Genomic DNA, 25,505 nt, shown 5'->3' on the forward strand with positions numbered 1-25,505 from the left:
CTGTCCCCTCCCCTCCCGAGCAGCTGCAGGGTGCTCTGCGCAGTCTGGCAGCGGTTTAAGGTTACAAACCAAGCCGCAGCTCCTCTTCCCCGCTTCCTGCCCCCTTGAGGGGGAAAGAAAATCCATCCTCCCGCTCGGCAACCGAAGAGATAAAGGTTTAATTGCGGTGTTGGGCAGCTGCCAGACGGGAGCGCGGTGCCCCAGGTCAGGGCGTGCCGGGGTCCCCTTGGACCTCGCAGCAAAGCTGTGTCAGGGCAGGGCTGGAGCCTACAGCCACGGTGCTCTGGGTGTGCACAGCGCCAAATCTGGACCTGGTGCTGCACATCCCTCGGTGACCACGCAGGAGGAAGCATCTGCACCACCTCCTCCAGCTCAGGTGCATCCCTTCGTGCTACGAAATTCTCCCAGCTCCCCTCGGAAGCGGTCACCTCGAGCTGCTCGTGCTCGGTCGGGGCCGTGTGCGCCAGCAGCCGCGCTAACAAGGACAGCGCCGAGCCCTTGGAGCAGCTGCTCAGGAGGGAAAACGCGTTTTTGTTTGCGTGGCCGGTTGCTGTTACACAGCTGCTTCATCCCAGGTGCGTTCATCAGGGCTGCGTGAACTCATCCAAGCACGAAACTCGTGTCTGTGGGAGCCGGGCTTCCGAGTAATTGGGAGTTTGGGGGGCGAAGGGCGGTGTGTGGGTGAGGGGTTGTGGCTCTAGGGTGCTCGTGGGATGCTGGCTCGGTGGCATCAGCAAAGCCGTCACTTCTCTGGAGAAGGAGCTGAAAGTTTCAATGTGTTTACCACGAGCTGGAGGCAGAGGGGAAATGAGAGCTGTCCTCTGCGACGGCCGCAGAGGTTTTGCTGATCCATCTGGTCTCTGGTTTGAAAGGTCTTGCTGAGCTGAGAGCTGCTTTACCTGGAGTGTGCAAGAGTCTGTTCTCCATCACTTCCGTTTATTTTTATCGGAGCTGAGCTCAGCTATCTCTGTGGTCTCCGTTTCTGGAAGGATGTTGGACATCTCGCACCTGGGGCTCCCCGCACCCTGCCAAGAACTTCGGGAGGTGGAGGAGGACCCGAAGGAGCTGGGAGTCCCCTCGCCTCCCGGGGGCTGCCCTCATAGCCAGTGTGGTTAATGTGTTTTTGTTTTTTTTTTTCCCCCAGCTTGTTCGGGGCTGTGTCAGAGGAGGACAAGCCCGTGGCTACCTCGTTTTTGAGGAAGCGCAGCCGTGAGCTGGTTGCTGAGACGTGAAGGGATGGTGCTTAGGGTTTCAGCCCTGCAAACAATGGGTTTGGTCCTTGTAGGAACGTGGGTACCACTGCAGGTGGTGGGAGCCTCGGAGGCTTTGGCAGGAGGTCAAGCTGCTGTAGCGTCCCCAGGAGACTAAGCTGGTGCCCTCTGGAGATGCTGAGGGTTGCAGCGCACGGCAGTGATGTGATGTAGCAGCTGGTTCCGCTTAGCCTAGCAGCTTTTTGAGGTGTGTGTGTGTCATAGAGGGCTGGGACTGGGCCGGGGAGCCGCAACAGCTCGTATGGGAGGATGAGAGGAGGATCCCAAGCCCGCTGGGAAAGCTGACCTGCTCGTTTTGTGCTCCTCAGGATCGCGGCCTGCCTGGCAAACTAGAGCCTGTGTCTCCCGTGAGCCCTACGCACCCCGATGCCGAGCTGGACCTGCTGCCGGCCCGGCTGTCCAAGGAGGAGCTCATTCAGAACATGGACCGCGTGGACCGCGAGATCACCATGGTGGAGCAGCAGATCTCCAAGCTGAAGAAGAAGCAGGTAAGAGGCTGGGGTCTGGAGGGGAGCACGTGTCCTTGCTTCTGCCTGCTGACTTGCACCCTGTCCCTTCCCGTGCGCGTCCGCAGAGGGGAAGTGGCAGTGCCACCAGGATGGTCTGTGTCCCTGCTCCTCGTGATGTGGGGACGTGGCTGCTGTGCTGACAGTCAGGGGCTGGTAGCTGCGAGATGAGGGAGCTTTGGAAACTCTGCCTTGGGCTCTCTTGCACGTCAGAATATGATAAAGGGAGAAAAATCTGTATTTAGTGACTTGCCCACGGTCATGCAAGCAGTCAGTGGCAGAGCTGGAAATGCAGTTTGGGTTGCCCGAGTCCTCTGCGCAGCCCAGCGCCAGCACAAGACCTTTTCTTTTCCCTTTCCAGCAATTGTCTTTGCCCAGCACTGTCGCTGCCACCATTGTAGTACTGGGCTATTTAAAACATTGCTGCTGCACCCTAACGGCCCTGCATGCTCGAGCCTTCCTGTACGTCCAGCCTGCTCCTCCAGGGCTCTGCAGCTGTGGGCAGCGCCCGGTCCGGCTGCGGTCGGAGCTGTGCCTGAGCCAGGGACCTGAACCTGATCTCGGGCAGTGCCTTTCCTGCACAAGAGCACTCCCCAGCAGAAGGATCACCCGCCTTACTGTAGCCACGTATACGATTACCATAAACCCATTAAGAGATTAATATGACAAAACCTTGGGGGATGTCTGAAAAACCCACGGACTTAAAGGCTTTCACTTCCTAAACCAAATCACTTCTGTATCTCTCTTTCCAATTGTTTTTTCCTTTGCTCATGGCAAATTTCTAAAAACCCTGAGGCCGGTAATCCCAAACTGCCTCTCCTGAGGTTTGTCAAGAATTTGTGAATGGAGCGAAACGCGTGCTTGGTCTGTCACTGTGTGTGAGGTGGGGACGAGGCCAGTGCTCCTCGAGGCCAAGTGTGCTGTTGACCTTCCTCCCCATCTGCACAAGTGGAGCAGGAGGAGGAAAAATGAGCGCAGAGAGCTGGCCCGAGAGGCTTCATGTGCTTCCCAGACTCCCAAACCCCCTAACTATAGCCCAGCTCCTGTCCTGTGCCTGGCTCTTTTTTTAATATTTCTAATGCAGGAACACGCCACGTCTTCTTTCTTTGCTGGAGTTATATTTTCATGTACCAGGTACTCTCCCTTTCTTTCCTGCAAGTCAAAGCAGGATGTTTTGTTTTCAAACAACATGGTTTAATTAACACGAGGGACAGTTTTTGTGTTGCGTTTTGTCTACAGAGGTATCAGGGTGCTTAGGGAAAGGGAGCCGAGATCTTGCAGGAGCTGCTGTGATGGGGGTGAGAGGAAGCAGCCCGGTGCAGGGGGCAGCTGGAGCACCTGGGGCACACACACCACAGGCTGCCCGCCTTCGGTCCCGTGGGAGCTGCGGGGTCCAGCTCTGCCCCTCTCCCTCCCTGGGAAGTGCAGGCAAAACACTGCTGTCCTCGGACACCTGGCAGCTTCCACAGAGGGGACAGCGGTCCATGTGTTTAACTGGTGTTTGAGAAGGGAGGTGCGAAACACGCTCGTTTCCCATTGCCGCAAGGTGAGGGGCTTCCAGAGAGGGGCATGCGCCTGCTGCGGCGGCAGCCGAGAGGTCTGATCGCTGCAGATCCGCTGGTGGCTTGTTTCAGAGGCCAAGGAGCTGCTGCCGAAGTTGACGGGAGCAGCGTGTGCTCCTTGCCGTTAAAATCAAGCTGTCCTTCCGTAAGGAAATGGATTTTTTTTTTTTTTATTGTTGGCTGCTTGGTTGGTTTATTTCTTCCCTCTGAACAAATTTTACGATTCTTCCTCCCCACAAAAATGCTCTGATGAGTGGGGAAGAAGGCGAAAGTGGTTGTTGGCAGCAAAGTCATCCCCTCCGCTCTTTTATTTATTTATTTAGGCACGTGGTGGGAAAGTCGTTGGGTATACCTGTGGCAAATCCCCGCCCGTCCCGGCCGCCCGTCCCCTCCTCCAGGAGGGCCGGCACACGGGGGCTGCTGCGGGCTCCTGCCGGAGGTCTGCGGGAACGCTTTGTCCGTCTGCGCCTCTGAGCTGTCAGCGCAGGAGAAGCACGGGAGAGGGAAAAGCAATCAGCCTGAAACAGATCCCGCTCCTCCTGGAGCAGGGGGTGGAGCAGGGGAGGAATTGTGCACGGCCGTAATTTCCTAATGCTTTCCCCCTCTGTCTCTGGGAGGCCTTCTTGGGGTAATTAAATACGTTTGTAAGGAAAGGCTGCGCAAAAAAAAAATAGCTAAAAAATGAAATACAACAACCCACTATTCCTCTGTCTTTGGTTGTTCCAAAAATGGCAACGAAGGCTCTGCCGGGCTTTGCTGGCAGGAGGGGTTTCAAGAAGCAAAAGACTCGAGCAAGCTGAGAAACCTTCCCCAAGTCCTGCGCACCCCTGGCAGAAGGCCGCTTTGATCAGCCATCCCCCGCTCATTCATGTGCCATATGTGCTTCCATCTCCCATTGAGTTCTTTCTCCCCCTCGTTCTGACAGCGCAGGATAATCTTTATGCATTTATTCCTGGCAGTGGCACTGGGAATCTTAACAAGAAATAAACTGCTGGGCTTTTCTTCGCAGTTGTGCCTGAGCCTCCCTGGATGCCGAGCTCCGCGCAGGGCTCTCCGGGAGTACAACACTCCCACCTGGTGATGGAGGTGGAGCCGGCGGCTGCACGGAGCCCTGCGTGGCGTCCAGCTGGACTGGGAGCTCGGGACCTTCCCCTTCCATCTCCTGGCTGGGTTTCCCCTCCTCTCCCCCAGGCTCTTTGAAGGAAGTTCTCAGAAACGCGTGGTGGCCACGAGCCCTCTCCTCTCCGCTGGGCAGCCCAGAACCCATCCCGGCACGCCGTGCTGGGTGCGTAGGACATGCACGTAACCACCTTGCCTTCGTCAGGCAACACGTGGGCAGGTTTGTGCAGGATGGGTCCTTCCTGCAGTGTCACCCACCTTCCTGCAGTGTCACCCACCTTCCTGCCAGCCCACCGATGCTGGGTGCGGCGCAGCGCCCGCCTGGCTCTGGTGGCCCCTCTGCGGTGCGTGGTGCAGCCGAAGGGACTCCTGCCCAGGGATGGGACAGGACATCTCCCTCACTTCCAGCCAGGCTGGCCTGCAGGTCCCGGGGGAGCCAATGCCATGGCTAATGATGACATTTTGCATCCCTTTGACATCACTGCTCTGGCTTTTGGGGAGAGGAGAGGACTTTCGGGCAGTCGCTGCCGGGAGTGGGGAGGGAGAGAGTGTGGAGCCGTCAGGTCTCATCTCTCAGCCCGCTCCTCTCCCTGTAAAGGTCACAGTCCCAGCCTAGCTTTTGTGGCAGACCTTTAAGAAATCCATTTTGTTCGTGTCTGAGAACCTTGACCTATTTCGCTTTGCCATTTCCCACAGCTCCCAGGGGTAGCTGTCGTGGGCTGAACCTGCTGAGGTCAGGTTTGCCGTTCCAGCGGGCTGCGGCGCCCGCAGACTCTGCCCGCATCCGTAGCCTCTAGCATCTGGCCCTTTAATAACTGTGCAGCGTTACGCCATGGAGAGCGGAGTCTAATTCTCCGCTGTATTTCAGCTATAATTAGATTTGTATTTTTTTTTTCTTTTAACGAGCTGCTTTTAATGAGCCTCCACTTACTGGCAAACTTTCATTTCCTGATATGCCATCAAATCCTCTTGTCTGAAATCAATTACAGCAGAGCCGACCACTTCGCAGAATTTTTGTGGGTTTCCAGAACAATGCAGCCAAGTTTCTGGCTTTTTTTTTTTTTTTTTTTTTACCCAAATATTTTCCCCGAGAGGAGGACAAGATTGACTGATGCCTTTGCGGCTCTCTCTTCTGCGTGTTTGGAGCTGGGGCTCGGGGGCGGCGGTGTGCGCTGGGGTGCCTTCGCTAATCCGCGAACACCGCGGCTCCGGGGGAGCAGCGCGGGAGCGGGGAGGCACCTGGGAGCACCGCTGCGTGCTGACAGCTCCTTGGCAGCCTGAGCTTCGAGCCGTGGCTTCCCGAAGAGCTGGCGTCCCCCTGGTGCGTGGTGATTTGGGCCACCTGAGGAACAGCCGCGGCTGAAAAGCGAGGGGAGCTGCTGGGCCGTTCTGTCGCGCGGTCGGAGCCTTTGGTGTGCCTCGGTTGGCTGTGGGCATGAGCTGGGTTTCACAGGGACTGTGGCCTGGCAGCCGATAACGGCTTTTGGGTTGTACCGGGGTGTTCGCTGTGCTGCTGATCTTCCCCGCGGAAGAGGTGGCCACCTGTGGGAAGGCAGAGCAGGAGCGGAGCCCACAGCATGGGGTCGCTTCACCCGCTGAGCCCCATGTTTCATTTAAAGGCTGTGAGTTATCTCGGACAAGCCACTAGACCTAGCTGCGTGCTTAAGTGTTTTCGTGGACCGCATCCTGCAGCCCAAGCAGTGCTAAAGCTCATCCTCAGCGGGAGCAGAGGTGATGTGAGGAACTAATACGTGCCCACCCTCTTCTCAGACCAGGAGAGACCGCCGGCTCTGGAGGATGGTGGTTTCCTCTCCTCCCATGAAGGCAGGTTGCTCAGTCCCAGGTGCGTTTTTTTCATAGTAAGGGATGCGGTCAATTTTTCCTTTGCTTCAACAGGGAAAGCTCTAGCTGCAGGGGAAAATAGAAAGATTTGGAGGTTTGGAGCTGAGCGGAGAAAAAAAAATCATATGGGGCTTCTGACAAACGTTCCCTCTCTGTGTCTGCCCTGCCCCGCAGCTGCCGTGAGCTCCTCGTCCTCGCAGGGAGCCGCTGCCACAGGAGGAGCTTGGAGGAATCTGTTATTTCCTCTTCCATCCGAGCAGTTCCTCAAACGCAGTGAGAGGGCTCAGATGTCTCCTCCTGCCTCGCAGCACTCAGGAGGACCAGAGGCGCAGGTTGTACAGGACACACGCCCACCGATGGCGGCGATGTTCGAAAGCGCTCCTTTAAATCCGATGGTTTATAATGCACGTTGGCCATGACCTGAGCAGCTCGCGGGTGGGTAGGAGCACATGAGGAGACTGGTGAGCTCTGAACATGGGGACGTGGCAGCCTCCGTGGTGCTGGAGGGAGCAGCGCGGTGTGGTTTTGTTCACGGCTGCTGCACCTCGAAGCCTGGATACCAGGAAACACAGAGCTGTGGCAATGCAGTAAAGACAGTAAGAAAGCAGAGGAGCCAACAAACCACCCCCTTTGGCACTGTTGGCTCTGAGGGCAGGAGACCCTGGTGATGGCCGTCCACCCCTAGTGGGCTTTCTCTAGTTGGAGTTCGGACTGACTTGGTGGTTTGTGCTCAGCACCATTTGTTCCCTCTGAAAGGAGGAGAGGAGCGGCTCTCAGAGCTGCCTTCCCAGGACGGTGTGATGGCTTATGGCTGGGGGGCAGGTGGTGCTGTGTGACGGTGCCCTCAGCAGGTCTCCAGGGCCTGCTGAGACGACCAGGGCTGTGAGAAGTGATTGCAGGCATTCACCTTGTAAGACTTGGGCTCTTTGTGAAAGGTCACCAAAGGCAGAGGCTGTCTCGGTGGCCTGTGTCTGAGCCCCGTGCTGTTCTCTGCAGGGAGTCCTGTAGCTGTTGCTTTCCCTTGGGAGCACTTTGCGTCTCCCACTTGGCCTTCTCTGCCGTGCTCGGGCTCATCTGGCCACGCAGGGGCAGCTGCCTCCTGCTCGGAGCAGAGCAGAGGTGCACAAGTCATTTCATCGAGACCAGTCATCCCGGGGTGTCTCCTCCAACCGCAGCACCAAAAGAGAAAACTGACAGCAGAGAGCAGCCTCGTTACTCACCCTCGCGCTTCCACAGCTTCCCTTGCAGATGGCAGCTCCGGAGGCAAGCAAGGGCTGCGGTTCCCCTCTACGATTTCTAATAAAACCATTATTTCTAGCCTTAAGGCGCTCCAGGAGGCCTGCTGATGGGTGGTATTCCTCCTCTGGTCTGTGCCCAAAGAGCACCAGCCCACCAGCACGGGGACAGGGCAGGCCAGCGCTGCGATTCTGCCCGCAGCCCTCCTCCCTCTCCCCGTCGCTGCGGCCTGAAGCTGCCCGTGACAGCTCACAGGAACTGCGATGGCGGTTTCTGCGTCGGTCGCAGCACCGCAGAGAGTCTCGTGTGGACGGGGACGGCTGCCTTTCTCGCTGTGACTCACTCTCCTCCTCCCCCCTTCTCCTTCCACAGCAACAGTTGGAGGAAGAAGCAGCCAAACCACCAGAGCCTGAGAAACCCATCTCCCCCCCTCCAATCGAGTCCAAACATCGCAGCTTGGTGCAGATCATCTACGACGAGAACAGGGTGAGTCTGGAAACGACGGAGGTTGTGCGGTTGTGCTGTGTCATCCCTGCCAGGGATGGCGGGGCTGGGTGAGGGGCGGGCGGGGGATAGCCCTGGGAGGGAAGTTGTGATGGATGGAGCCCGTCGGGAATGGTGATGACAGAGGGCTGAGCCCTGAGGTGCTCTCTCTGCTGTGTGGATTAAGTGCAAATGTCTTCCGAGCCCTGCGAGAACCTGCTTGTCGGGGTTTCCTGTGATAAGTGTTAGATTTGAAGCGTTCAGGAGGTGCTTCAGAGCCCTGTCTGTTAAATAGCTCACTTCATCCTCTCCCCTGGAGCGAACCTAGTTGAAAATTGCCTTGAACGATGGGCTTTGGCTTGGGGGAGTGGGCTGCACAGAGGAGAGGGACGTCTGTGATGCTCAGGTACTGGCAGCCAGCTCCGAGCCCTCCTGGCTGCCCCTGAGCCACGGGGCTGGAGCAGAAAGGACGTGGATGCAGCCCTGGCTGGATTTGTGGATATTTGATGCTGTAAATGGCATTAGCAAAGGTCATGCTGGCATCACTGCCTCTGGATCTCTGCCTTGACCGCTCATTTGTTGCGCTCAGCCATCGCCTGTAATAGCAGCCTTAGGAGACATGAATTTTGCTGCGCGTTGGAGTGATGCTAGAAAATTGGGCCCTTTGGTAGATAATCAAGCACATTCATTTTCATTTAGGTGTTGGATAAAAAGGATGATTTTGCATAAAAGGAAAACTACCAGTCGCTAATTATTTTGAATTGCGAGGCCTGCGATTTCACTGGGAGCTGCAGAAATCCAGGTGCCTGACTCCAAAAAAACCGCCGCCACCACCAAAAAACAACAACAAAAACCCCACGTACCCTGTGCTCGCAGGCAGTGCAATTTTCCCGGTTGTACTTTTTCCATCTGCTTTTCTCCCTTAGCAATCGGAAGCCCGGCATTGGCGCAGCCTGTTGTGCAAGTGGGCGAGGGCTGAGGTCGGCGCGTTTGAAGTGTGAGCACACGCCAGCTGGTGGTGGCTTTGCAACACAGGGCACTGCGGGCAGGTGCCGAGCGCTTCTAAAGCACTTCTCCCTGGTGGCACCACCAAGTGTCCTCAGCAGGAGGCTTGGGCTGGGTGGCTGATGCATCCTGTGCAAGGATTGGGTTCACAGAAGGAGATCTCGAACACTTTTGTCCCTATTCTGTTGATTGCATCCTCCCTGGACCCTGTCATGCACCTGGACCACGTTAAGAGGGGAAGAAATGGGTGATAACAGTGAGGCAGGGAAGGAAAGGTGATCTTCAGATGTTGTATTTCCAAAGGCTTCTGTTGGAGTGGTCCCCGTTAGCAGGACGTGGTGCAGGGCTGAGTGTCCTGCTGGGCCCTTGTCCCACTATTTCACCCCTCATTTCCACCCGCTTCTGCCCCAGCGGTATGGCCACACGTTCCCTCCTGTCCCTCTGAACCGCATCACCTCCCTTGTGGCAGCTGGGATCTGCTCCCAAAGCCCCTGCCAGTCCCTCAGGGCTGCTGCTGGTCCCACGGGTAGCGTCAAAGCGCAGGGAACAAGTGTGGGGTTTTACATTTGAAAGTGAACAGCTGTGATGCCTGGGAAGGTGTCGCACACAGTGCCCAAGGCTGGTGGCATCTGCTTGTGATGCTCCTGACGTGGTTCTAAGCTACGCTGATCCGCAAGGCTGGGCTGCAAGCAGGAGCATTTTTGTTATTAACCTTCACAACAGGTTGCACACCTTCCAGGTGGGTGCTCAGCGAGGGAAGGTCACGTCTGACACCAAATGTCTGCATAATTTCAAGTTTGGCTTTGTGTTCATGTCCGTGCGATCTCTGTGATGGATAAACGAAGGTTCTTCCTCCGTGTTGTGGAGTCCCACTGAGAATAGCGTGTGAGCAAGCCTGTCTGTGGGTAGGAGGCTCAGGCCAAACAATCCTTCCCTTTTGCTTGATAGAAACCATAGCAGGCTGGAGTTCCTCCTTTGAGGAAGACGTGATCTGTTCAGTCAGCAGGCCAAGTGTAACGTAACAGCTGAGGCCGAGCGATGGCAATTTTTGGACATGTTTAAAGCAGCGGAAGGGCCTGGATTTTCCCCATGTTTGGAAATGGAGCACCCACAGTTAGGCCCTCACACGGAAAATAGCCGCTGGTGGTCACACATCGGGTTCCTTTGGTGGGTTTGATCACCACAAGTGGGGTGAACCCAGCCCTCTGGGACATGGGGTGGGCCCTGCCGTGCTGCCCTGCAGCCTTACTGCGGCTCATGTGGGCTGGAGAGGTAAGTTGTAGGAGTAAAGGGCTGTGAGCTGAACAGAGACAGAATGGTCGAGGGTGGGGAAGGTCAGGGAGCCAAATTTTAAGCCTTTCTGCCTCGTGTGTGTGGCGGAGAAGCAGTGAAGGCCTGCTGAATGCCTTGAGGCCTGCTCGCAGGAGGAAAGCCTGCTGTAATGGCTGCCTGCTGCCCGCGTGCAGGGGAAGGACAGCCTGATGTGAGGGAGGCCGCCCTGGGAGAAGCACAACCAGCAACAGGGTATGGAGGCCTGGGGAAGAGGCGAGAGAGCAAAGCACCCCAGAAGGGCTGGCAATGCCCCGGTGAGTTTTTAACGGGCCGTATCGTGGCAGGGGGAGAAAGCCCGCGCCTGTGCGTGTAGCAGAGCAGGTGGGAGGCGGCGCGGTTCGCGCGGGGCCGCTCGTCTGGCTCTGCTTTAATTAATTCCCCATGAACCGCGGCTCTGTGCCGGCCCGGCACGCGGGTGCTGCCGTGCCCATTCCCACCACCGCTGCCAGCCCGGTGCCGGAGCTGCACACTGCGTGCAGTCACAGCGCAAACAAAGGAGGGAGCGAAAGCGGTGCATGGGAGAGAGGAGGTTATGTGAGGACAGAGCTGCTAGAAACGCCGGAAAATCAAGTTAGCCAGCCGTTCTCTGACCTACTTTCCTTTTGGCGATAGCTGTGGCTTTTCAGGGGTGAATGGTTTCTAATTTTAGCCTATGGTTCGTCAAGGAAGCCTGTATGTTTTTCTCACCGCCGTGCTGGGTATGGCCGAGGGGTTGAGATGCAGGTTGGCGCTGGCGTGTATCTGTTTTTCTCAAAATGCAGGTGCTGCGCTGCTAAACACCCATCATGCCACTTTTCCCTCTTGCGACCTACTTAACGCGTGCGATTTGAAAAGTTCCTCAGTACTGGAGAGCGTAATTGTGGAGAACTTGACCTGTAATCCCCTCTCGCTACACTCTGCTGGACAAGTAATTGATTTCCAGAAAAAAAGTTGACTGTACAGATTCTGGGAGGGAAGGAGAGAGAAAAGCTCTTATTGAGCACAGTGAAATGCCGCATAGCGAGGCCGTGGCTGCGTTTGGGGAGGTTTTCAGGGTCTCAGCTCTTACAGAGAGGCAGTTGATGGTCTCGTTCATGGTCTCTGATGTCTAGGTGCCTCCTGCCCTGGACAGTATATACCGACCAGAGCCACTTTATCTTGTCTTCAAGATGAGCTGAGAAACTGCACCTGAAAAAATATCTCTTGGGAAATGTCCGCAGTGCAATGCAGTGTAATGCACACATACATGTCCCAAAGCCAGAATTTCAACGGTGAGTGTAAACTGTCTAAACATACCTAAAAGGATGTATGAGAATGCAATTTAATATTTTTGTTATTTTGCATAGACAAAAACAAGAAGAAACAACGGGGTAGCATTTTCAAAAGCATCTGAGTCCTATTTTCAAAAGTGGTTTTTAGCCCTTGAAGAGACAGAAGAATGTTTGAAAACAGTGATAGGTGCTGGAATGGCTGAGATGGTTTAGTAAGTGATAGAGGGAGCCTATTTGTGAGCGGAGGGGAGCTCAGGACCGCCTTGGCTGGGTGGCATTGGTTGCTGGGCATGTGGTTGAGTGGTGGGGTGCAATTTCCAGCCCTCTGTCACTCCTGGAGCTGGACATCAGCAGGGTGGTGCTGAGCTACCTGGAGAAACCAGATCATGATGGGCATCTGCTGCTAGAGGTTGACTGCAGTGCAGACAGTACAGATCTCCTAAATTAAACCATGCGAGCGACCTTCAGTGTCATCCCTGTGGGAGAGAAGCTGATTCCTGCTGGGTCTGACACCTCTGTGACAGTAGCTGTGGCATAGACTGTTCATGGGCTTTAATTTGCACCTCTGAGATGCGTTATTATATTGAGAGAATTTATCTTCCTTTTGTGTCAAATCCCCATAACCAGGACAGATCCTCTGTCTGTATTTTTAGCCATGGTTTTATTCTGCTGGGTTGTTCGTGGGATTCCTTGCATCCAGCTTCCCCTGAAATTGATGTGACGTACCTGGCCTTGAAGACGTTTCTGTGCTCTGAGCTGCAGCGTGCAGGCCCCTTGTTAGGCATGCACGGAGGGCAGCGTGGCTCTGAATTGCTCCCTCACCCTGTCTCAGGCTCGCTGAGTTCTCCTGCACCAGCATTGCCTGGAGGAGGCTGTGCAGAGCAGCCGGCAGCCCTCTGGTGCAGGGCTTTGGGTTAAAAGTCCTCAGAGTCCCCTTGATACCCAGATTCCCCATCAGCTACCGTGCACACGTGCACGCAGACGTGCTCACACCCTCTCTCCCACCCTTGTGGCAGTGTGGATGTGCCACCGCGGGTTCCTGCAGACCGTGCGTGGGGCAGCGCTGGTGCCTGCCAGAGAAAAGGCAGCCTCCGTCCCTGCAAACAAGTGCACGCCAGCTTTCCTCTAAACCACCGAGTTCCCTTTTTGATCGGCGAGGTCGCATCGGGACGCAGCGTGACTTGGCCCTCCGCGTCACCGCGGTGCCAGAGCGGGGACACCGAGCGCTGCGACCCGCAGCAGCGTGACGAGGGCTGCGGTGAGACCCCCGCGTGCTGCGGGTGCCGGCGGCTCCCGGGTGCTCGAGCCCTTCCCCGCTCTGCTGTCAGCTCTCCGAAAAACCCGGTTTGATGCAGTGCAGGCAGGGGAAGCAGGCAGCACCGTCTGTCTCGCCCTGGGGATTGAGTTGGTGGAAATCAATAAGATTAAATTTTAATTCGTTTTCTGTCTCAGTGCTTGTTCCTTCAAAAGGGCACAGCTATCTATCTATAAATTCAGCATTATGCTGTAAAATTGGAATTCAAAGGGTTGTTTTGAACTTTTTCCACCCCCTGCTGCTGTTGTGTCTGCGCCGAGCGTATTCCTGGCTACCCGCTCGCCCTCATCCATGCGTTCATGAAGCATTAATGCCCCATCCATAAATACGAGAATAAATAAATGAACACTTTTAGCATTGCAAAGTATAATCTAGCCTTTAACTACTCAAAGGCACAGAGCGTGACTCAGATCCCATGGTGATTTTATGTCTGTAACTGATTTTCTATGAACTCCTGATTTACATTAGAAAGGGAAGAATCAGGCCCGCGTCGTCAGCACGGAGCTGGTGCAGTAAATAAAACCTTATCAGTGAAACGCCATCTGAACATTAAATCTGCAGGGTTTTTTGTGTTTTTTTTTCCAAGTTCTGGTTGATGTGATAGCCAGGATGGGGGCATTTTGTGTTCGGCTGCTGGAAGGGCCTCATTCGTTTTGCTTTTGTTCGTGATGACTTTCACTCTGGGCTTGCCTCACCTCGGCTCAGTGGTGCACGTTAATCCAGGGGAAAATCGGAAAGGTCAGAGGTCAGGAGCTATTAACACTGCTGCCTAACAGCAAGATTTCCAAAAAAATAACACTCAAAGGCTTAGCCTGGAGTCATTCAGAATCCTTTCACTTTTCCTCAGATTTTAAAGAAAATAGCCTTTTTTTGAAATTGTTCTGGTGTCTATTTCTAATAATCTGCTTCAGATCCGAAGGTCGTGGTGGTGCACTGCACTATAGGCTTTGTCTGAGACCAGTCCAGTCCAGGTACCGCGTGTCATGCATCTTCAGGTCCTGGATTTAAAGACAAGAAGTGCAAAGAACTCAAATATGTCAGGAGAGAGGAGCGTAAACCCCGTAGCACGGTGCCTGCCCCTTGGATGGAGTCACCAAGCTTTTCCCACAGCGGCCCCAGCGCCGAGCCTGATTTCCAGAAGCCCTCTGTGCGGTTTTGGCAGGCTGTGCCCACCACAGCAGCGCGTCGCTTTCAGTCTTTGCACGCCATCACCCTCTGGATGACGGAGCGTGGTGCTGTGTTGGTGTGTGAGCACGTGGAAACTCGGCCCAGCCCCGGAGCAGGATTTGCCCTCGCCGTGGGCAGAGCGGGAGAGCGCTGAGCGCAGAAACCGGCCGGCAGTGCCCAGCCGCGGGGGGGGACAGGAGAGCCACCGGCTTGTCACGCTGCGCACAGGATGCGCGGGGACGGGTATGAGCACACAGCCGCCTTTCCTCGGGTTTCTTGCTCTTTCTGATGAGTCATTTGTCACCTCCGTTACGTGCGTCGCGGCGGGGAGTCCCCGGCGGTGGGTCTGCCGCCGCTGCTGCGGCAGGAGGGGTGCAAGGGGAGTCCTGCAGGCTCATCCCCTGCCTCTGGCAGGGCAGCGAGCTCTGGGGTGGTTTTCCTGTGGGAGGAAGGGGGCCGGGACTGCAGGGGAAGAGATGGGTACCCTTGGTCCCAGGAATGAAAGTCTTTGCACGTGAAACCAGCACTGCAAGGTGACGGTCTGGGCCCAGCAGGGCAGCGCACAAATTTTCCTTTTGCCCTGCCTCTCCGCACTGCTGCCTCTTTAAGGTTTGCTTATCTCCGTGCGGGACAGGCCGGGTCCCAGATAGAAATGCTGGCGTTCCCCAGCACGGCCAACAGCCTGCTGCCTACGGGCTGCTATAAATAACCCCGGGAGCACAGTTCAGCGGCAGCAGCGCGGAGCGGCTTGGAATGATGGCTGGGGCGATTCCAAGAAAATGCCGCCTCCTAATTTCAGATCCGCTTTCTCAAAATAACCCCGTGTTTCCTTATCTTCCCTTTTTAAACTTTGCTTTGAGAGGAGCCCATGTGAAAGCCCAGCCGCTCGGCTTCGGGTGCGGCGCTGCCTCGTGGGGTCAGCTCGTCGTCCCCGCCGGAGCTCACGTGGCCGGGAAGCTGCCCTCCTGCCCCCTTCTCCCTCCCACCCCTCGTTTAAGTTCCATCAAAAAAAAGGGGCTGGAGTTTGCTTTGAAGCCAAATGCTTTTTAGGGGAGAGCAGAGGTTTTTGTAGTATGCAGGGAGGTTTTTGTTGTGGGTGAAGATCCCGTTATTTGCAGGCGTGAGCCCAGTCCCCGCAGGGTGAGAGCGCCGTCTGCCCATCCCTGCCCGCAGGAGGAGCTGGGGAGGGAGGTTTTGGGGGCAGGTGCTGCTCCTTGCCACACCTGCGGGTCCCCTTTTTTGTCCGCGGGACTTGTGGTGACGCTGGTTGACATTTGTGGCTCAGCCACACTTCTTGAGACCCTCCATCCCTCAGAAAACGTGTATGTGATGGGAAGCTCCACCCGTCAGCACGAATGGTGCCCACACGCTGGAGGGATGCGCCCCTGGTTCGCTCGTGCCCGTGCCGGTATGAAACCCCAAGCAAAGCAACCGATGTAAACGGGAGCAAAACTCAGCCTCGGGGCTCCGGTTCTGCCGCGAACGCCTCCGCGCTGGGCGCTGTGGCAATATTTCAGGATCCGCACCAAATCCGGAAAAGGGGTCATCAGCTGCTCGCTGCGGAGCAGCGGAGGGACTATAAAGCAGCGGGGATCTTCGGGCGTCGCGCTGGAAGTAATGGCTAGATTTGCTTCCCGATCATCCCCTTCTGACACATAACAGGGATTGCAGGCGCAGACGGATTGCTGGCGGGGGTTGTTCAGCAGGTGGGGATGAACTCTCTGGTTTCCTCCTGGAGGGTCAGCCAGGAAACATCTGCCTCGTGAAATCAGTAGCAGAATCGAGTCCTCGGTGGCCGTGCCTGTGGAAAGGAAAGGATTCGGCAGGGCTGGCCCTGGTCTCCTGCAAGGATCCTGTGGGTGCAGAAGGAGCTGGGGCCTGCAGATTTGAGGTTCGCCTGAATTCCCCGAGTGGGCTCCAGGTAGCTGGGCCACACGGGAGCAGGTTTTCCAGCAGCCGTCTGTCCTCTGGCACGAGGCGCAGCGCGGTGCGACCCGTCTGTAGGTGCCACCCGTCGTTCCTGGCTCTGCCACCAGCTCCCGCGTGGCTCTGCCTGGCCTTCCAGACAGCTCCGTTACCATCTGATAAATGCAGCAAGGAGCAGCAGCAATTACGGTGCGTGTCAAGTGTTAATTGGGCGGCTTTCATGATAGAGGCATTTCTTTGTGTGCGTACGAAGATATGACGTGCTCAGAATAGCTTTCCCTCCTGATCTTTGGTTCTGGAGACGTGTGCATTACAGTCAGTTAATGCAAGACAAATCATGTCATTCTTCCTGATTCGCCACATGTTCTGCCGGTGGTGATTTGCCTCTGGGCTGTCTCATTAAGTTGTCTAAACGTGGCAAACGCAGCAGCTGAATGCGTTCAGCTTTTTCTCCGCGTTGAGCGCGGTGTACACACGGGCCTCCAGCAGCACCCACTCGTGGCTGGGGCATCCGCGTGCGTCCTTCACCGGTGCTGCTGGGAGAGGCTGCCTCTGGCTGTGCCTGCAGTCCCCAACCCGCAGTTATTTAACCTGCCTGCAATTAATCAGGGCGCTGGTTTTTGTCCTGGGTACGTACTGGAAAAAACTCTGCTCAGAGGATACTTCCCACTCGCCGGGAATTGCTGGTGTGCAGGAGGGTGCTTGCCCAAACCCCCCTCTTGGAAGTAGATGCAGGGGTGTTTTGTACCAGTTTTAATGCCCCCCTTCCTTCCCTGCCCCAAATCTTAGCCCTGGTTTTAATTGTTTAAGACTTCCTAATGGCACCGTGCGGATGGTCTGTGAGATCTGCAGGTTTTATTGCTCTCAGAGACTGAAGTACGAAGCTCTGGCTCCGAGTTCTCCGTAGCACGATGAATATTTCAAGCAGGCAGGTCCCAGGGCAGACGTAGCTCCTTCCCGTTAATGAAGCCCGGTGCACAGCGGTGGAAACATTCAATGCTCACCGGCCTCTTCTGGGGAGCCCCGCATGGGCTGGGTTTGGCAGTGTTGCTGTTTTCGATTTCCCTTTATTTCCTTGTGTGAGGTCAAATGTGACAGCTTGCTGATAGGAGTGGCTCAGGCATGAGTTAGTCTTGAGGCTCGTACGCAGGTCTGCCTGATTTCGTGGCTGCAGTGTCCTCAGAGGGCAGGAGGAGAGGCGGGTATCGGGGCTGGAGCCGCGGGCAGACGGGCACCGGGCGTGCGGAGCCACGCGGGTTATGCAGGCTGAGGCCGCTGGGGGGCTGCAGCCCGGGTTCGAGCTGCGCCTCTGCGGTGCCCGGCTGCAAATTGCGTCCCGGGCGGGTGTCCTGGTCTCGTGTCCTGCTCTCAAGCCCGAAATCTGCTGCAGGCGGCTGTGCTCTGCCCCAGGAGCCCGCGGGAGGGGTGAGGGCACTGCGAGCGGCGGCGGTGGTGGGGAGCGCAGGGTTCCGGCTTAATTTTGCACGGGCTCTGCCATCCCAGCTCGTGGTTACGGCTCTTGTAGCATCCTTGGGGTCACTTCTGAATCGCACAAAGCTTCACATCCTCCTGAGAGCGCAGCAAATGGAGGGGCTGGGGGCTCGTCCTCGTCAGCCACCTGGCCTGGGTTGTGCCGGGGAGCTGCAGCGTGGCCGCGGGCACGGTGACTCACGGCTCGGGGCCGGGGCTGCAAAAGTGCACGCCTGCAGCTCAGCCCGTGTGTGGGTGTGCAAAGCCCCGGCCAGGAGCTTGCACACGTACTGTCTGCATCCGCGCTTCGGGGCGGCCACGCTCAGCGGCGGGGCGAAGCTCGTGGCTCTCGGGGCACCCGCCGAGGCGCGGGGTCGGTGAGACGTGGGGTGTCCTGCGAGCCTGGAGGGCGCATCCTGCTGGGAGCCGGCGTGGGGGCGAAGGGAGACGGGTGCTTGATGCTCGTGGGCCGGGCAGCAGCGTGAGTCAGCCCCGGGCGCTGAGAGCCCGTCCCCTCCCCAGCCCAGGAGTCGTGCCCAGCCTCTCCAGCGAGCTGAAGTCCCGGCACTCAAACGTGGGGGTTCAGCTCCCGATCCTACAGAGCTTCAGTGCTCACTGGGTTAAAGCTTGCGACGTGCTTCAAAAAAGGGGGTTGTTTTTTTCTTCTTCCCTCTCCCCTCCCCGTGGTTAAATCCCGGGAAGCTCAGCTCTGTCCGTGCTGCTGCTGCAGCCCTCTTTTTGGCAGCAGTGAGCTTTCTCTCCCCCTATCCCATGTGTAAAATAACCCATGTCACTGAACAATACGCCTCTGAAAATCCATCTCCTTGTCCCCCTCGCTGCCAGATACTCGGCTCTGTTGGATCAGCCTCGCGTCTCGTCGGCGGCGTAAAGCGATCTGGATTTATCGGGCTGTTAGTAACAGTAATTGAAAAGCCTGGCTTTGAGAGGAAGTGCTGTTTACTGAAAATGTCATCTTTTATTTAGGCTCCTGCCGCAGCGAGCCCACGTCTCTTTTCAGGCCTGTTTAATTAGTAACCACCCCGCAGCCCCGCCACGTGTTCGGGGTTTCTCTGATACGCGCGGGGCGGTTTGGCTGGGGAGGGAGGGAGGGGGCAGCGAAGGGCTCCCCAGGTGCGGGGAGGGGAGAGAAGAGAGAGCAAGACGAGGAGCCAAGGGCAGCTCGAATATAATGATCACATGCTCGCGGAGCGATGAATCCTAGAAAGGGCATCTCTGTGTGCATGTGGGCTCGCCCGCCCTCCTCCTCGCACTGCGACCGCGCCGAGGTAACGTGCACGGTTCAGCAGCTCCAAAGCTGGAGGAGCCCGGGGCTGCGGCCGGGCGAGGACGGGGTTTGGGGGTTTTGGGGGGGCTTCTTGGGGTGCTGGGAAGGGCTCGGAAGCGCCCGGCGGTGTGTTGGACTCGGGGTAACTCGAGCTGCCGCTGCCCGTTGCCTGCAGGTCCCCCTCCTGCTTCCAGGCAGGGGTGGGATTTCTTTGGGAAGGGGTTTTGGCACAGGTGGGGCGCTGGAGCAGAGGGCTGCGGCTGTAAGCAGCAGCAGAAATAACTTCTCTTCTCCCCCTCTCTCTCCCTCCTCCCCTCTTTGCTTTCCCTCCCTGCAGAAGAAGGCAGAAGCTGCCCACCGGATCCTGGAGGGACTGGGTCCCCAAGTGGAGCTGGTGAGTGTCACCTCTGGCCGCGGGGCTTTGGAGCGGGGCCAGCCTCGGAGAGGTCCCCGGGAGGCGAGCGCCCCAGCGGCGTGTGTCTAAGCCGTAAGAAGGAAGTGTGCTGCTGGCCAGGACGTCTCGCTGGCGCGGCACCAAGGCAGGAAGCGAAGTGGCTGAGATGAGTATTGAAACGCACACACAGAGCCCTCTTCGGAGAGCATTAACCCTTCGGCTCCTCCGTCGCACGCCGCAGCAGGGCAGGGCGATGTGGGGGGGCTCTGGCACCGCGCAGCCCCACGATGGGACGCTGGCACCCAGGGGCACCCAGGGCAGGTGCAGGAGGGTGCTGGGGAAAGGGCTCTGTAAGCACACGCCAGTCGCAGCCACAGCTGCCTGCAGGTATCGGGACCTGCGTGCGTCCTATTTCTGTCTCGTGCACAGGGAAACCGAGAGAAACACGTTTAATAAATTGTCGTTTTGGGGCTGCTCCATCATCCAGCAAAACCTCCCTGGAAGTCGAGCAGCCGATTGCCGGAGGGGCGGCTGGGAACAGCCCCTGAGGGGCTGAGGACGAGAAAGGTGCTGGAAAAAAAGATGCATCTGCAGTGATGCTGCAGAGCGAAGCGGCTGGAAGGATCAGAGCGGGCCGGACCCGGGTCTGGCAGCATCCCTTAGGCTGCACCAGCCACGGGGCGCAGCAGAGGGAGCCTGTCCTGCCAGGGTGGGTGTGCGGCCCTGGCTGTGCTCGTCGGCTGTAATTTGGACTTGCTGTGCGGAGGTGGGGCTAATCACTGTCTTCCCCAAGTGCGGAAGGGAGAGGTCACGGGGGAATTAGTGGTCGCTGCTGCGTGTCGGAGCCCACTTCCTTGCTGGGGAGGCTGCTGGGGAGGCAGGGCGCGTTATTTTTCCTCTGAGTCACCGGGGTCAAACCCTTTGGCCTTTTGCTGAAGGTTGGCGGTGCCTGGGACTGGTGTTTCCTCATCCAAAAGATGGTGCGCTTCCTTCCCTTCCCCCACGCACCTTTTTTTTTTTTCCTCCCCCCTTTTTGGATTTGCTGATGCTTTTCCCTCGGGCGCTGACGCTCCAGCACCAGCCTGTGTCTTCGGGGGAGTTTGGGAGCTGGGCCAGAGCCCAGAGCAAACCTTTCCCTGCCTCTCTGCCCTGTTCCTCGAAGGGGGGGGGAAACCTCTGCTGAGCAAACGCTGCCAGCCCCTCGTTGTGCTCTGCGTGCCTCGCACAGGCTGTCTTCATCTGCCTGCCCAGAGAGAGACCCTTCCCGCTGCCCGGCCCCCGAGCTGGGTCGGGCACAGAGCACCACGGACCTGCCAACGGCCTCTGGGTGCTGCTGAGGGACAAGATGAACAGCGAGGTGTGCTTCTGAGCTGGAAGGGAAGCTGCTCCAGCATCAGATGGAAGAAGGGATTTTGAGAGCGATCCAGTATAGAACAAGTAGGGACTTACCCAGGGGTTTGGGGCTGTGGCACGGATTTCCCCTTGAGCTGGAAGCTGCTGGGTACTGGCCCAGCTCTGGTAGGAAACTCTTAGCTCCTGACTTGAGTCTTTTAAACAGCTTTTGGGCTTGTGAGATCTGTGCTGAAATTTGTGTCCTTGGGAGCTGAACACCTTAAGGAAGCAGCTCGTGTTGGTTTCCTGTTCCCAGCTGCTCGTTGCTTTGAACCTACAAGAACCAGCCCTGCATTTTTTACCTTAAGAGGTTTGGTTCATGTCTGATTCTCTGTGGAGGATCCTCATTTCTGTGCTCCTCGGGTTTTAAACATGCAGATTTGTACCCCAATCCCTTTGCCCCTTACTGGTGCCTTTCCAACCTGTCCGTCGGGCTTTTCGGTGCCCTGACGCCTCCTCCCAGGGCCCCCACGTCAACGCCAGCCGATGCAGGATGCGCTGGGGAGCACAGTGGTCGTGACCCGTGCCCCATGCCAGGGCTGGGCTCCCTGGCTGTGAAATCACCCCCCCGCACTGGGACCGGGGGCACCTGGCAGCAGGGGCCCCCCAGGGATGTACGTGCTGCGGTGACGGAGCAGCCAAGGCCCCCGAGGCTGCGGTTTTCTAGTGGCTGGTGAACGCGAGCATCCCCAGGGCTCGCACCCGCAGGGTTAGGTGCTGTGTCCTTGGCACGTGGGACAAGGCAGTTCAGGTCCGGGGATGCTGGCACTGCCCCCACGTCGGAAGGGTGGGGAGGAGGCAACTTAGCAAGCCAGGACTGTGCTCGTGTTATCCCTGCAGTGTAGCTGAGACCATCTTAAAATGACCCCGTGTTTCCCCTAGGGAGAAATTTCATTGAGATTTGCACTCCGAATGCTGCAGCGACCAGAAAGCAATCGAGGGCTTCCATTCTGTTTTATTCTTAAAGAGCTTTCAGTAAATCCAAGGATTTCCCAGTAATAGCTTGCGTGGCGATTTTGTGTTCCTTAAATGTCCTCCCCCAGAGGAACGCGGTACGCGTCGCTTCCCGTGCTGCAGTGCTGTGCACGTTGTGAGCGTGTCCCCGTGCCATCCGACCTGACAGGTTTGCTTTTGCTTACTCATGTAGAAAGTTGTAGTTCTGGGCAGGTTGCGGACAGCTCTGAGGAAGGAGAGATGGTGTCTCTTGGTCCTTGTCCTGCTGAGAATGAAGTTTCTGTAGTATTTAGTTATGGGGTAGGTAAAACGTGTCTCCTGGGCTTGCTCTGCTGCACGGGCTGGGTTACGGTGCTGGGCAGACGGAAATCTCCTCGAGATGGTCTTGTTGTGTGGAACTCGGGTTTGGGTCCCAGTCTGCTATTTCTGAACGGTCGGGTGTTTCTGCGCAAGTGCTGCGTGCGGGGGCTGCCCGTTAACACCCGGGTTCGCTAACTGAGGGTGTAGGTGGCTGCTCGTGTCCCAGGTAAGGAGCAGTGGAAGTGATCAGCAGCCTCCGGTGAGCTGAGCAGCATCAGGGCATCCGTGACGTCCCATGCGCACACGGGTCTGCTAACCCAGACAGAAACCAAAACGCGCGTGCCTCCCCTTCTCTCAGAGGAGGAGATTTGCGCCTCGTCACGGGCCAGCTTATTGGCTTTGTTTGTCAGCACGGAGGGGAGAAAGGCACCTTCTTTACCAGGCTTACCAGTTCCTGCAGCCCTCCCAGGAAGCAGTGGCAGGTCAGGGCAGCCCAGACGTGATGCTCCAGAGCCACGGCTTGCTATCTTCTCCCCATGGTGCAGGCCTGCCTCTCGTGAGCTGCGCGATAAGGCGGGTGTCCGTGTCCACCTGAGCTTTCCAAGTGAGAAGTGCCCAGCCCTGAGCCTGGGGCTGGACCAGCAGATCTGAGAGCATTCCTGATAAATAACCCTAGGGAATACGCCTCCTTCTGGGGCTTGTCCCCTCTCCGAGGGCATCGCCAGCACGGTGTCTCCTCGCTGGCCGGGTGGGTTGTTCCGGCAGCAGTGCAGCTCGCTTGCAGAGTGCCAGATGCCCGAACCCTGCCAGCAGCCCCGCTGTGCCTTCAGGGACACGCTGGTTCCCCTCCCCACCTCTGCCTGCACCCGAGGGATCACTTGTGCCTTCCCAGCAAAGAGGGACGCGTCCGAGGGCAGCCGGAAAAAGAAGCTGGCGACCTGCCGGTGCCAAGGCGCAGCAGTGATGGGCTGCAGGGTGCAGCTCTCCCTACACCTCTCACTTCTCTGTGCAAATCACGTGCAGGCTGGTGCAGGAGCACCACTGAACACGTGGGTGCCGGGGGGCTGCGGGGACGTGCCCCGCGGCCGACACACCCCTTGCACTGCTGGAAACCCCAGGGGCAAGGACTTGTCCTGGCTCTGCGCCGAGCTCAGGCAGGCTGCTGCCGCGGAGACGTAACAACGCGCAGCGCACAGGCTGTCTCTGCCCGCTCCCCGAGCCCCCCTTTCCCCTCGCCTCCCCCGTGTCGTATGTTCCAAGGCGCGCCGCGTTTGCACCAGGCGCGTAACAGCCAGGCACCGCGCCGGGCCGTGTTTGTGGGGATTACGTAGCAAAGCGCTTCCAGCTCGAGCGCTGCCTGCCCTCCCACGGGCTGCGCCGGGATGCGCGGGGACTCGGTGCCGCCGGCAGCCAGCTCCTTCCGGCAGGGGACGGGGGCACGGGGACAGGGACGGGGCCGGGTGGTGCTGGGGGGTGCTGTCCCTTCGTGCCCAGGCTGATGAGGCTGGGGGGGACGGGAGGCAGCGGCGCTTCAGCCAGGTTTAAGTTTCTAAATGTCAGACTGTACCATTTATGCCTTCATTTTTCTTCTTTATTTCAGCCGTTATACAACCAGCCTTCAGACACCAGGCAATACCATGAAAACATTAAAATGTAAGTACGGGGCAATAAAGGCTCTTCTAAATGTCAGGTTGTGCGTTAGGCTGCGGCGGGGGATGCTAGCTTGCTCCCAGACCCCGTCTGTACCTTCCCAGAGCTGCTGCCTCGCTGCTCGGGGTGCCCGAAGCACGAACCGTCTCTGGGAGCCCAGCAGCTGGGAGCCAGAGCTGAGACAGATGCTGAAGGTGCCGATGGATTTTCCTGGGGGTGGTGGGAGCAGGTCCAGGCTCCTCTCTAAGGGCTTTCCTGGAGGGCTGTCACCCTGGCTGCGGGGGGCTGGAGGGCACCGGGACCCGCTTGGGGGGCACGGCCCCGCGGTGCCGCAGCTCGGGGGCGGCTCTGCCGTGTGGGTGACGCCGGTGCCCAGGGGCGTTTGGGAAGGAAACGAGATGCGTGGTGCTTTTTTCGGCTTGTTTCACGCATGCCGAAGTACGAAATCAGCCGCCAGCGTGCGCGCGTGTGTGTTTGCATGCGGGGAAGATGAAGTGAAATGAGAAGTTGCAATTACAATTAGATTTTCCTGAAGCACCTCTTGAATGTCTAATAACAACTGGTTATTTCAGAGATACTTACTGAGACTTAGCAATCGTGTAATTTGTGACTTATCACCTCAATACATGATTTAATCATCAACTTGCATTTAATAACCACAACGACTTCCTGAACACAGAAGAAATATAACAGATAATGAGAATAGTGATAATTGTGATTATTGTTGGAAATTTGAATAGTCAAACCAGATCTGAAACTTTTATCTGGCTTGAATGAACCGATGATTGCTGTGAGCGGGCTGCTCGGCGCTGCCTGCAGCAAGTCTATTTCGGTACAGGCTCGGTCAGCTGCTGATAATCATCTTTAATAATCTATTAACAAAAGTTAATAATCTTTTGCTTTTCAGCAGTATGTTAATTGGTGCCAGGGGAATTACAGGGAAAGAGTTAACGGGCTCCTGCTGTTGTGCTCTGCTGCCGGGGCTCAGGGGAGCGCGTCAGGCGCTGGCGGTGTTGAAGTGCCGCTGTCCCCAAGCACTGCGGGGAGGAGGAGGCAGCAAACGTGGCCTCGGTACTGCGCTTACCTGGTTGTTGGAGCTCGGCATACGTTGCCAGGAGCCTTGGGCAAGGGCTCCCCAGGAGTTTGGTGCTCGTGCTCGGAGGTTGTGCAGCGGGCAGACGTGTGCCCTGCGCACCGGCACCCAGCACGCCGCGCTCAGCTGTGCTCTTCTAGCTGTGGAGATGTGAAAGAGCAAAGGGAACCAGAGCCACCCCCTCTAGCTTACTGATTGAAGCCATGAATTACGAGGTACCGCTGATTATACTCTTGGGAGAAGAGACGATGCCTGGCGCAGGGTCTGTGCTCACCGTGAGCCCGCAGCCCCCTGCTTTCAGAAGCGCGTTGTGCTCTTGGTTCAGGGAGCTGACAACTGATGAACCATTTTGTGCAGCGTCGGTGCTGGCCCAAGGATGTACCCTTGTCACTGCAGGTTGTGACCCACCCCAGGCACTTGAGGCGTGTGGATGCCACCACCTTCCAGGGTCCCCCGACCTCCCCTCCTCTTGAAGCTCTCCATCACCAGCTGGGCGCTGGAGGTGGCGATTTCAAGCTGCTGGCTAGTTTTGTCCACGGAAGAGTGAGTTAAAAGTAGATCCAGCTACTTCACCCACTCTCCGTTCCCTTGCCAATATTTGTGGTTTCGGAATTACGTTTTCCTGTGATTTAAATGATTTCCTGTCCTTTGTTGCTGCGTGGAGGACGGGCACAAACAGGAGGGGACGGTGACTGCGCGGGGCAGGAGTGAAACTGGTGATGGGACACGAAGCGTTGTCGGAGCAGCTTCCCAAGCAGGTTCTCGTCTCCAGACCTTGACGTGTAGGAAGGTCGTCCCAGCCCTGCCGCGGGCTCCCCTCCCTCGTGGCCGTAGCGGTGATAAACCAAGGCGAGGTTGAAAACCAAGGTGAGGTTGAAGCAGGCAGCCCTGGGGTTAATGTTCTCGGTGATTAATGCTGCAAAAGCATGGGAAGGAAACCACACATTTTAATG

The 25,505-nt window shown here is 57.2% G+C and overlaps 1 protein-coding gene across 1 annotated transcript in view; it reads left to right on the forward strand.

Moving 5' to 3' along the window:
• The window catches only part of NCOR2 (nuclear receptor corepressor 2), a 223,225-nt gene that overhangs the window by 109,388 nt on the left and 88,332 nt on the right, over positions 1-25,505 (forward strand). Inside the window, exons 5-8 of the mRNA XM_040577005.1 lie at positions 1,580-1,759; positions 7,909-8,022; positions 19,107-19,163; positions 23,410-23,462. Of these exons, the coding sequence (XP_040432939.1) occupies positions 1,580-1,759; positions 7,909-8,022; positions 19,107-19,163; positions 23,410-23,462 (404 nt within the window). The remainder of the gene's footprint in view (positions 1-1,579; positions 1,760-7,908; positions 8,023-19,106; positions 19,164-23,409; positions 23,463-25,505) is intronic.

This window comes from Cygnus olor, chromosome 17 (assembly GCF_009769625.2).
Source record: "Cygnus olor isolate bCygOlo1 chromosome 17, bCygOlo1.pri.v2, whole genome shotgun sequence".
Lineage (NCBI taxonomy): Eukaryota > Metazoa > Chordata > Aves > Anseriformes > Anatidae > Cygnus > Cygnus olor.